Source organism: Cetorhinus maximus, chromosome 17 (genome assembly GCF_964194155.1).
Source record: "Cetorhinus maximus chromosome 17, sCetMax3.hap1.1, whole genome shotgun sequence".
Classification (NCBI taxonomy): Eukaryota; Metazoa; Chordata; class Chondrichthyes; order Lamniformes; family Cetorhinidae; genus Cetorhinus; species Cetorhinus maximus.
In genome coordinates this window covers 33460470-33473051 of record NC_135895.1, presented here as the reverse complement: position 1 = coordinate 33473051, position 12582 = coordinate 33460470, and the positions used below count along the sequence as shown (strand labels likewise).

General features: G+C 41.8%; 1 protein-coding gene across 1 annotated transcript in view; it reads right to left on the bottom strand.

The window, feature by feature from the left end:
- Window positions 1-12582, bottom strand: part of ptch2 (patched 2) — a 122558-nt gene that overhangs the window by 31237 nt on the left and 78739 nt on the right. The window contains exons 16-17 of the mRNA XM_078560951.1: window positions 3421-3563; window positions 2168-2348 (exon numbers count right to left, since the gene is read on the bottom strand). Coding sequence (XP_078417077.1) covers window positions 2168-2348; window positions 3421-3563 — 324 coding nt within the window. The remainder of the gene's footprint in view (window positions 1-2167; window positions 2349-3420; window positions 3564-12582) is intronic.

Below are 12582 nucleotides of genomic sequence, written 5' to 3'. Positions count from 1 at the left end.
TTAAAATGAGGTGAAAAAAATTAAACACAATAGATGGGAACATCCATGATACATAGTGAAGCTGTACAGCATGACCCATACTGCAGTGGGGTTTTTTCCCAAAGACTGTTACAGGTTAATAGCATGTCCTTAATTTATTATAATACAGTACAGGAAATGTAGTTGTTGTAGCAACATCACTTGGATTCTACATACCCTAGTTTCAGATAGCCACAGACAGGGTCCATTCTCATCCTTCATTAATTTATATAGCAGTGGCTGGAATGTTGGCCTTTATATTAGGGAGTTGGAGTCTAAAAGTAGGGAAGTCTTGCTACAGCTAGGGCATTGGTGAGGCCACACCTAGAATACGGCATACAGTTTAGGGCTCCTTGTTAAAGGAGGGATTTACTTGCATTGGTGGCAGTTCAAAGAAGATTCACTAGGTTGATTCTTGGGATGAAGGGGCTGTCTTATGAGAAAAGATTGTGCAGGTGGGGCCTATATTCACTGGAGTTTAGAAAAATGAGAGGTGAAACATACAGTAACCGGGGCTTGACAGAGTAGATGCTGAGAGGATGCTTCCCCTTGTGGAGTAAACAAGAATGAGGGGGAACAGTTTCAAAATAAGGTGCCTCCTATTTAAGACAAAGATAAGGAGGAATTTCTTCTCTTACAGGGTCATTAATCTTTGGAATTCTCTCACCCAGAAAGCAGTGGAGGCTGGGTCATTGAATATATTCAAGACTGAGTTAGAGTGATTTTTGATCTACAAGGGAGTCAAGGGTTATTGGGGGGGCAGGCAGAAAAATGGGGCGGAGGCCACGATCAGATCAGCCATGATCTTACTGAATGGCAGAGCAGGCTTGAAGGACCGAATGGGCTTCTCCTGCTCCTGATGTTCTTATGCATTGACTGCAGCAGGTGGAACAAGGCTGCTGCAAAATAGATTTGCTGACAAGGATTAGATCTGGTATGACTGCCATATGGAACATCTGAACGCTGTACACAGGACATGACCATTTGGTACGGTCAGTGCATGTCCAGATGACCTCTGGAAATGGGTCATGTGGTTGTTCGCTGCTGGCTGTGACTGCTCAGAACAGGTGTTAGCTGCTAATTAGATAAAGAAGGTCAGCAGCATTGCAACAATAGAGAAACCCATCAGCACCTAGAGGGCATGACTGATAGGAGCAGATGTCTGTTGAGACAGACAGGAAACCAGTTTACATAGAATCTCATTAAAATTGCCAGACTCCAAGATGCACTCAGGTCTCTTTGTGCCACCCAGCACTGTCTCCTGACTATGATGCCTCGCAGTCAGCCTAATTTTAAATCTCGATACCAGAGTCACCCTGGAGTCCCTGCTCTTTAAAAATAAGTTATTCAGAACAGCCTCAGAGAACTCATAGATAAAAACAAAAAGCTAAAAGCTACCGCGGATGCTGGAAATCCAAAACAAAAACAGAATTACCTGGAAAAACTCAGCAGGTCTGGCAGCATCGGCGGAGAAGAAATCAGTTAACGTTTCGCTCGAAACGTTAACTGATTTCTTCTCCGCCGATGCTGCCAGACCTGCTGAGTTTTTCCAGGTAATTCTGTTTTTGTTTCAGAGAACTCATATTCTCCTAGCCCTACTTCAGTCACCTCATCCTCCTCTAGGCTAAGTTTTCTTGTAAAGGAAAGTGCAGGCAAGCATTTGTGCCTTATCACCCCAAGAATGCAGTTCAATGATTCATTGATATACTGTGCCACCACCATTGTTCCAGTGGTTCGGTTGTGAAGAGTTGGCCAGCTTGACTGTTTTTACAAGGATTGAGTCACTCCACCCCACAGTAACACTGACAGCAATATAACACTTACATAAAATAAATTCAGCATGTTGAGCAGGCAAAGTAATAATGAGAATAAGCTGCAGTGTGCGTGCAGGAAGCAAGAAATTCCTTTGCTGGTGTCATTATTAAATAAATCATAGGCTACAGCTATCGAGAGAAATACAGGTGGGGATGGAAAACCAGGCTGAGCTTCTGTTCGCTCTGTTCATGAACTTTCTTTTCACACTCCCAGTGGTAGAGGTTTACAGGGAAGGTTTAGCAGCACACCCTCTGGGTTATATTCTAGAGATCTCTGCGAGACGAGGCATTTTGCTCAGTTACACACAGACTTTGGTACACTTCGTAATACCTACTCCTCAAATTCTCTCCAGTTGTGTCATATCTGTCATGAATCCATTCAGGTGGGTGAGGGTTGAAGTTAGCCTGAGATGCAGCATAACCCAGTGGATCATTGCTGACCCACACTGTGAGATAGATGTAAAAGGTGTCAGGATTGATGATTCCATCCTCATCCACCAACTTCCTTGAAGTCAACTATAATAAAGAAGATGAGGAAATTGTTATTGCCTCTTTTACCCTAATGTGATACATGGATCAAATGGTGCACCAGCATTCTTGAACACCAGCCAGCCACAGAGATCATGATATAATGGAACAGTGAACCTGTATTCACAAATAGTGGTGCTTTCATCTTTTAAAGTCTGGAACTAGACAGGGTTTAATTCTGTTTCTATTTCTGTTCACAGAGATATGTGATTTGTGAGTAGCCTACTTTTGTACCCAGCAGAGTGAGGAATATTCGTGATGGGGAATGGAACATTCTTCCTCTTTTTGCATCATATAAACATGATGGACAATAAAAGAACAGATTATGCATCGAGTCTGTCCACTGCAGTCATGATGATCATAATCCCCATGGCCCCTACTCTCAGCAGGAACCACGTAATCTCCTGAAAAACCAGAGGGAAAACTCTAATTCAGGGGGAAGGAATCTGGAAAATTCCTCTCCAACCCCTGAGGGTGATTAAAGCAAGTTCCAGAAGCTCACAGTGACTGTGAAACACATCACTCACTATCATCACAAACTAGATTGGGAATAAAGCTCCCTCTACTTTGCTTCAAGCATATGCCCTGACCTCAGTCTTAGAAGGCTATCAAGGCACCAGTGTGATGTTTCCTACATTGGATATCCTTGTAATCTGCACTCACCACCCTGACTTGGAAATATATCACTGTTCCTTCACTGTCACTGGGTCAAAATCCTGGAACTCCCTTCCTAACAGCACTGTGGGTGTACCACATGGACTGCAGTGGTTCAAGAAGGCAGCTCACCATCACCTTCTCAAGGGCAACTAGAGATGGGCAATAAATGCTGGCCCAGCCAGTCAAGCCCACATCCTGTGAATGAATTAAATAAAAATTAGGACTGGATTCAAACCCAGGTCCTGCACTATTTAACTGCGCCATTCAAATCGTAAAGTAAGACACTAGCCTTCATTCAGACATTCTAACAGTGAAGATAATTTTCACTCCATTTAAGCTAGCCCACTGAGACCTACAAAATGACAATGGTGCTTGTTCTGACAATCTCCGAAATCTGGCTCACCTGGTTATAGTTGAAGGGCTCTTTCTTGTTTCCAGTTTGTATGAGTAATTTATAAGCAAGGACTCCATCTTCTGAGCCATTACGGTAACTCTCCCTGGTGATTTTGCCTGTCCGCCAGTCTTCGTCAAATGCAGCCTGTAAACCTGGGTGATGAAGTCAACAGCACATGAGAAGTCAGAAGGAATGGTGTTTAGCTACTATAACGCCATTGAGAAATGTTTTTAATCTTAACTTCCAAAGAGTTCCTCTTTGCACATGGTTGGGGATAGAATGATGTGGTAGATCTGCAGTCTAACTGACCCATCCCCAGATGAATGCTCTATACCCATTGTTGTTGGATTTATATTTATCAAAGCTTATCTCCATAATGGGACCTCCAGAATGAATTGACTGCCAAACTCAGTATAGGTTTATGTAAACTAACATATAACAGTGTTGCTCAGGCCGTTACACCACATCTTGGGAGCTCAGATAGCACCAATAGATCTCAGAGGGGTAGGTTTTCTTCTTCACTGCCTGGGCAGTTATCAGGCAGAGCGGATTGTTCACCCACTAGAGAATCAGCCACTTAATTACAATAGATGTGCTGCAATCTTGCACCAGCTATATGAAAATAAACATATATGTAAACTCATGCTAGCAAATCTCATCATGAGTCAGAGGAGATGCTATTTTAGAACAATAGGAGGGGTAGCATCAAACTATGGTGGGAAAAATGAGTGGGAGAGAAGTCTTAAAGAAAGTTAACTGCAACACTTACAAAAAGTGTGCATTCTACACAAGACATTTAATATACTACAGATTGATAGAAAGGCACACCACACTGCACTACAGTTAATTGTCTGTATTGGGATAGTGTAGGAAGAACTTTATCCTGTGCCTAGCCTGCACTGCCGCCACCCTGCAGATGCTTGGCACTGAAATGGAGTAATAAAAATGGACAAGTTCCATTCTCCAATATTGACATCCCTTACCCTGGCAAGTACCAAGATTTTCTCTGAAATGTAAAAATAAATATGACAAAATGATTTAAACAAAACTTTTTGGAACAATTCAGTTGCTGCCACCATTTAATCTAGTGACTTAAAAAAAACGCTTCAAAGCAGTAATTTAACATCACTGGAAAAAACCCACAATTAAGATCTGGGAATGCCTGGGGTGTATTAAAAGGCACTGTGTGCAAGTTTAATTTTTATTTTTAGTACGTTGAATGATACCCTGTGTGGTCCAACAGAAAAGGAAATACTGTCTTTCAAAAAGCAATAGTCTGCTCAATCTGTTACGGTTATGACAAAAGCATTTTTTTAAACCAGTAAACTCCATCTGGCGAACCCTTTGAACATTCAAGAATCTTTACTTCGCTTTTATTTTGCATCTGTGTGTCCGTTTCTCACTCTAGTTCTTTCTGTCTGTGCCTCTGACACTCTCTAAGTATGGTAAAATGCTCAAATAGGTCAATGTTTTTACTATTTGTTCAGATCCCGATCTCAGTGGCAGAGAATTATTCCCCCAAATACTGTAATGATAAAAGGATACCCTCATAGCTCCTAGCATAATTTGATGTTAATAGCCAAGGGAATATCCTTATTATACATGAGTGATAAATTTGCTAGGCCTGGACCTATTAGATGTTCAAGGCATATAAAAATGTCATACCATCTATAACCACAGCATGAGTTAATTATCTGATACCATGAAATAAGCTAAGATATGGGATGGAATCTTCTCCCCCACAGGTGATGAGGGAGGAGGCAGGCGCCTGTAAATTTGGTAAGTTGACATCAGGACTGATACCCGTTGCCTTTCCGCCTCTACCAAAAGCAAGCCCCAGGCGGGAAGGCTCATGGCCGACCTTCCCACCCTTCTTCCACGTGAGTCCCTTAAGGGGACAATTAAGGCCAACTTAAGGGCCCCTTCCCGCCTCCGCTGCAATCTTCCCAGCTTCAGTTGGGCCTGCCGACATGTGGCCTGCACAACTGGTAAAGCTGTGCGGACTGCATGATCGGCTGAAGTCAATGGAGGATCCCTCAATCTGCACTAACCTGTGAATGATCGAGGACATGGACATGTAATTACTGACAGCCACCCTATTGCCCTTGCCGCCGAGCCCATGGCCCCCCTCTCCACCCTGTGGGACACTCCCCCCCCCTCCGCCTCAATACACATCTTTTCCCTGGGTTGCTCCATGATCCTGGGACTGGGACCCTGTGGGGGGTGGGGGGCAGGGGGCAGGTGTTGCTCTGGCAACAGCCACAGCCTCCTCCGTGGTGCTGCCGAGTGCAAGATTCTGATTTGCCAACAGTTCTTGGTGCGCAGGATATTGTCTTCTGGAGCCCTCTGTCTGAAGGAAGACCTGCCATTGTCCAATAAACTGCCTGATGGGCAGAAGATATGGCGGGCCTTCCTCCTAGAGTCAGTGCAGGTGTCTCAGCACTCTTTAGACAGCATGTGAGACACCTGCCAAGAATGGAAGATTCCACTATGGAAACATTTTCATTGGTGGAAAAGAATGGAGTATATTTTTTAAAAATCTGATATCTGCATTCACAATAACAGTTTTGCTATGATTCCTAAAATGAAAGGAAATGGCCAAGTACCATTTTGTCCCATAACAGCATGTGTCTGCTAAACTGGCAGACAGAAACTTCACTTTTAAGCTTGAACTCTTTAAGATTTTAATAGAAAGAATTGGAGAGAGTGATGGGAGGATGCCAGAGATTCTCAAAGACTTGCCTCTTAAAAAAAAACTCAGTTGAATCTCCGTGCATTGTCTGTCAACAACGTAGGTACAAAAAAAATGTTGGTGCAACTCTTGGGAGATGTGGGTCAAGGGTTTCAAAAATTGAGCATTTCTGGCTACCAGAAGCTTCAGAGAGGATTGCAGCTGCACTCAGTAAGTGTCTGAACTAAGAGAAGCATGGGGGAGTTACTGTACTGTACCTGCCTAATATTAGACCAAAGTGCCTGTCAAGGAAAAAGTAAAAAGCCACCCAGCTGTCATTTGCTACGGTGTTAGCACACCTATGAATAATTGGTCAAGAGTATAGAGAACAAGCTAAGTTATCTTTTTTTAAATCAAGCAAGATGTTATGTATATGAGGAGGCCGCAGTTGTATCATGAGTTATCTTTATATTCAGTTTAAGCATTTCTCTGGTGAGAGTAGGGCACACATGATGGTGAGTTCAGTATGTGAATGTAAAAGACAACAGAAGGCTGACTGAAATGGAGGGTGGAGGAAGGATTTTGTGCTTTCAGCTTCAGCATTCCAGATGTGGACTCTGTATGGCTCCTCCAACTAAACATTACACCAAACAAAGTGAGGTCTGAATTGTGGCTAGGTACAATGGAGAAGCATTTCTCATCAAGGGAATAAAGTTTGTGTATGTGCATGTGAGAGGAAAGGGAGGGAGAATGGAAAAATAATTGTATTGAGGTAACAGTATTGCTTAAAAAAAAAACCTCACACAAATACCAAAACAGTTGAAGGAAGTTTTGAAGCAAATTTATTTTAAAAGTTGCTAATCTGCTTTGTACAGAGATTCTGATGAGCATCTTTGATTAGAGGGCTGAGGTAGGATAATGATCCCACCTCATGTGTGTCCTTGGCAAAGTGTTGGGTGTTTGTCAGAGATTCTGCTGAAATGTACACACACCTTGTCATTCAATCTCACAACTGCAATCAACTCAAACCCTCGAGGCATCAGGATGTAATATGAGTAAGTTTACTGGGGAAAGAGAAAGGCGTCACTGTGTTTCCTGCCCTCCCTTCTCCTCCCCTGCCCCAATCAGCCCTGAAGGGAATTCAGCTCTTCAGAGTAAATTTCTGTGCTCTATACTCATGAGAGCTCGGAGGCAACTGTGTTTATACTGGTGAGCACCTCAGAACAATGATGTTTACTGGTACCAGAGGGCACCAATGAGCTCACCCATGGATAGGCTAGGAAAAAAGAGGAGATGCCATGTTTTGGGCAATAGGACACATGAAAAAAATGAACAACACTTCAAAAGATATTGGAGAGGAATAGAAAGTGGTGGCGTGGATCGGTATTAGATACATAGCACTTAAAAAAAAAAACTCCCAACAACTATCAGCAAACAATATTACAGAACTATCAGTTGCGAGGGATTGGATAACTCTCCTTCAAAGCTGACAAGATTCAGGTTTCTAAATAAGGGATCTCAGATGTCAAGAATCATGCATCTGATCTGCAAGCAAACGAATCTTTGGATAAAGGACAGCACATTTATCTATTTTATAGCAGCAGGAAAACAAAGAAAATATCAGCAAATTACACAGGAGAACAGCCTTTTAAAGTCTACATTTTCTCTGTAATGTTTGTGTTTTTAAAAATAGAATCTCTACCAAGCATCAGCTCAAGGAATACTCATTTCTGAGTGTGTCTGCATGATCAAATAAAATGTTCAAAACACAAGCTATATTTTTGGTTTGGAGATTTGCTGAACAGTCATGTTGTGACCCTATTTTGTTTTACCCTCTCAGATGCAAACGTGGTCCAGTCATCAATGGGTTAGAATGTTCATTCCCTTTTTTGGAACTTAACCCTTAAAGTACTAGTCGATTTTGATAAATTCACACCCAAGATGGGCTGCTTTTTAATGAGAAGGGTAGGTCCTGATTATATTACTCTTAATTTGACATTCACTATGAATACATTTACGACGCATACAAAACATGTGCTATTATGGGAAAAATGGAAAGGGAACATCAGAGAAGGCACATTTTCTGATTTCTGTTGGTGAAGGACCCAGAACCATGTGTGAATTGCATTGATATCTCAGGTCATCAGACATCATTGGATCTACTCTTACTTTATAAAAACAATTTGTTGAAGCCAAAGGCTTTTTTAAGGCATACAGGTTATTAAAAGAAAAAGATTACTAAATCAGCTGACTGCCCAATGTATCTGGAAAATGTTGTGGCATCATATTTTCCAATTGGAATGATAACTGGCTGTTGTTGAGGTTTTTAAAAATGCAGTTTATTTATAGGAAAAATAAAAATATAAATCTAGTGATTCCTTACTGTTTGTTGTGTATACAGTGCTTTAATAATATCTTGATTCTTGCTCCAACTTCAAACCTCTTCCACACGCTGACTGAAAAATTTTGGCCTTAACCCCTCCGCCACATCTCATTAATTCAGAAGCTTTCAGGATCCAATGCAATTTTATACAACTCATCTGAATCTCACTCTATAGAAATTGGACTTCTTTATCTACAAGCCTTCATAATCCAATAAAACATGCCACCCACAAATTTGTTCAGATAGTTGAGTCACAGCTGTATATCATTACAATTAAAACTGTGAATTGAAACACCACATGCATGCAGATAAGGGCATTCTGTATAAGTCTAAAAGCAAGCTGGATCAGTGCCAGCTGAAAGTAAAGGCTGTCCCTGCAACGTTCATTTACACTGCCCATTTCTCTCATGCTGTGTGTATTCTTTTCCCAAATTCACTCTGTGCTGGTAGGTGTGTCTACCTTTTAGTCTCACTGGAAGTATTTCTTGCTTTCTTCTTCACACTTATGTGCTTTTGTAGGTCTCAAACTCCCTCTTGTTTTTTTTAAGCTTGTATGCATTCAGTTCCTTGAAGGCTGCAACTACTGTTTTCATTTCTGGCCACTGCAACTTCCCTTTAGCTACACGAAATCCAATAGGCCCGTTGTCACATATATGGCAACCGCTGAACCCATTACAAAGATCACCTACTTCTACCTCCATAAAATCACCTTTCTCTGCCTATGCCTCAGGCCACCTACTGCTGAAACCCTCTTCCATGCTTTTGTGACCTCCAAACTCAAATATTCAAATGCTTTCTTGGCCAGCCTCCCCCACTTCTGCCCCCCATAAACATGGGCTCAGACAAAATTCTTCCACCTGTATCATAACTTACACCACTGGCTCTCAATCCAAGAATGCCCCAATTCTGTAATTCTCATCTGCATGTTCAAACCCCTCCGTGGCTTTGCTCCTTCCTATCTTTGCACAGCCCTCTAAGAACTCTGTGTTCCTTCAATTTTGGCCTCTGATGCATCCCTACTTCCTTCAGCCCATCATTGGGCTCAAAGCCCAAAGTTTTGTAATTCCTTCCCTAAACCTCGTCATCCCTCTCTCCTCTTTTAAGATATTATTTAACACCTTTGATCAAGCTTATGGCCACTTGTCCTAGTATCTTATTAAATGTTTAAAAACACTCCCGTAAAGTGCCTTGGGATGTTTTACTATTTTGAAAGCACTATATAAATGCAAGTTGTTGCTGACTCTGGCTACATCGAGAAAACCACCAGACCACAGGAGAGATTAGTGCCACTCCATTTCATTCCAGTGCATCTAGAACAAAGGTTGGTGGTAGTAGCAGGGTTATGATACTGGGTCTGTGTCCCTTGGCCTTGCTTTCATTCCATGTGCCTGTGCTTCGCAGGGGTTTAACTTTCATCCCATATGTTTCTCCTGCTTTTCAAAATCTCATGTGTGTAAAGGGTGTTTATCACTTTCTTATTAGCTTCTGCATTTACAGTGCTGGTGTCAGGGGAGTGGGCCTCCCACTCCAATTTATATTTCCAACTAGCTATGTTCTCTGTAGACACTGGGGAAAGTAGAGCTGGTAAATATTTCTTCAGTTCATGAGAACCATGAAAAATTAGTCTTTGCTGTCACCTGAACAAGATAAGCCAACCGATTTAGACAAGTAAATCCAATGTCAGTCTAGGTTTTATAATGTAAAAGGCAAAGGGGGTCTTGTGGCACAGTGGTAGCGCCCCTACCTCTGGGCCAGAAGCTCCGAGTTCAAAACCCACCCTGGGACTTGATGGCCATGGAAGGTGTGTTCATAGTGTGGCCAAAAAGGTTGTTGATCAGCAGCCTGGAAATCCTTCCAATATGCCTGATGACAGGTGGTAAGATAGCAGGAGAGTTTCCTGGTCAGCCATACTGCAGAAGGTAAACCACTGTAGTACTTTGCCAAGCATAAACATGGACCAATTCAATGGGTGTCAATGGTCATTAATGCCCTCTTAGGGCCTGGTACCTGGAGGAGAAATGTAAAAGGCCTATTCTTTCATCATATGCATCTTTCTCACTTATATCGGCCAATAATGACCTATCAATCTCACTTAGACCACCTACATAGTTGTCTGTACATTAGCACAATCACTATTTGCATTGTTAGCATATGCAACTACATTATCAATAAATATAGAATTAAAATGGCACTTGATTTTACATGAGAAAAAGAAAAAAATAATTACTTGTCAAGATAAGTGCCTTTTGTTTTCAATCGTCTACACTCAGGTTTTCAAGCCAATTCCTTATGTGATGGAAAAGTTATTCAATATTATTAGACACAGAAATATCTAGACTTGGCAACTGACTAGCACGGAACCTCATCAAGTTATTCATTCAGAACAAGTCAGTAATCGTTAGCGTAGGAAAGTGTCTTGCAACACCACATTCTTATACAAGGGTGCAAATCATGGGTGGTATGATGCAATTTCTTCAATATCTGCGTCCACTTGATCTTTTTTCTTTTAAGCCTCTATAAGAATTAAAATAAAATCTACATGCAAAAGCCACATCTCCAAAGTTTGAGATGCAGCAGGTCAAGTGTAAGCCTCTTCAGAATAAAAGCCGCTTTTAAGTAAAACACGTCCAAAATGTTTTACAGGACAGGGGAAATTGATGGAATTAATGAGGAGAGTACAGTACACAAGGATTTTAAACGAGAGGTCGGGGAGACGAAAGAAGAGAAGGTGCCCAAGGAAGCAAAAACCACTACAATACTGGGTTAAAGAATAAAGTGGCACTTGGCACCAACTCGCCTGGCACTTTTCATAACAGGTTTAAGGACCAGGCTGTTCTTAGTGCTGGACTTGCCTACAAATCCATAGTTTTTAGAAAGGGGGCTTTCTTTAGAAATTTTGGCTTAAAGATTTAAACCAGCCCCATAGCCTTTGTCAATTAGAATAGGGTAAGCCGTGTTGTAGTTCAGTAAATCAAAGTATGAGCTCTCATAGTCTGCAAGCTCCAGGTATTGTTTTGTGCTAGTCAGTTCAGTCATGGTCAGTATTTTTTTTTCAAGTTATTCTATTGGAGCAATGTTGACAGCTTTAACTCAGCAACAGACAGAAACCTGGACAAGATGCCAGGCTTCATGAAACTCCAACACCACTTGCCTGCATGACTGCAGCTCCTACGACGCTCAAGAAACTTGACACCATCCAGGACAAAGCAGCCCACTTGATTGGCACCACATCCACAAACATTCACTTCCTCCACCACCGACTCACAGTAGCAGCAGTGTGTACCATCTACAAGATGCATTGCAGGAATTCACCAAGGCTCCTTAGATAGCACCTTTCAAACCCACTACCACTACCATCTAGAAGGACAAGGCAGCAGATAGATGGGAACACCACCACCTGGAAGTTCCTCTCCAAGTCACTCACCATCCTGTCTTGGAAATATATCATCGTTCCTTTACCGAAGATGGGTCAAAATCCTGGAACTCCCTTCCTAACAGCACTGTGGGTGTACCTACACCACATGGACTACAGCGGTTTCAGAAGGCAGCTCACCACCACCTTGTTAACTAGGGATGGGTAATAAATGCTGGCCCAGCCAACAAAGCCTACATCCCATGAACAAATAAAAAAAGGGGGAAATCACAAGCATGTGTCGCAGTTTAGGAAAACGGTCATTTCAAATCTCCTCCTCCAACTTTAAAAAAAAGGCTTTCAACAGCTTGACTTCGAAAGTCTTCTTGCAATGAATGAGTCAATGTCACAAGCAGCAAACTTGCTAATATTTTATCAGCTCAAAACCTGGCCAGGAATAAGGGAGACATAAGGATGGGCGAAATGATTGGGACTGGAGTGAAATATTGTGGTGTCAGTGAGTTGGAGCGATTCTTCTTACTGGACGCAAAGGTACTTAAAATGAAATTGAATGTGTAATTCTGAATATGGAATATTGCTGCTGAAATCATGAGTGGGTTGAAAAAATGGACATGTTTGTTGGCAAGTAAGTTAGCAGGACTCATGTTGTAAGTGTGTTGCAAATAGATTTTGCTGCTTTCTATTCATTTATGATTTATAATTTTTGTTGGCTACTTGTTTGAGGAAAGCCTCTTGCTATGAAAG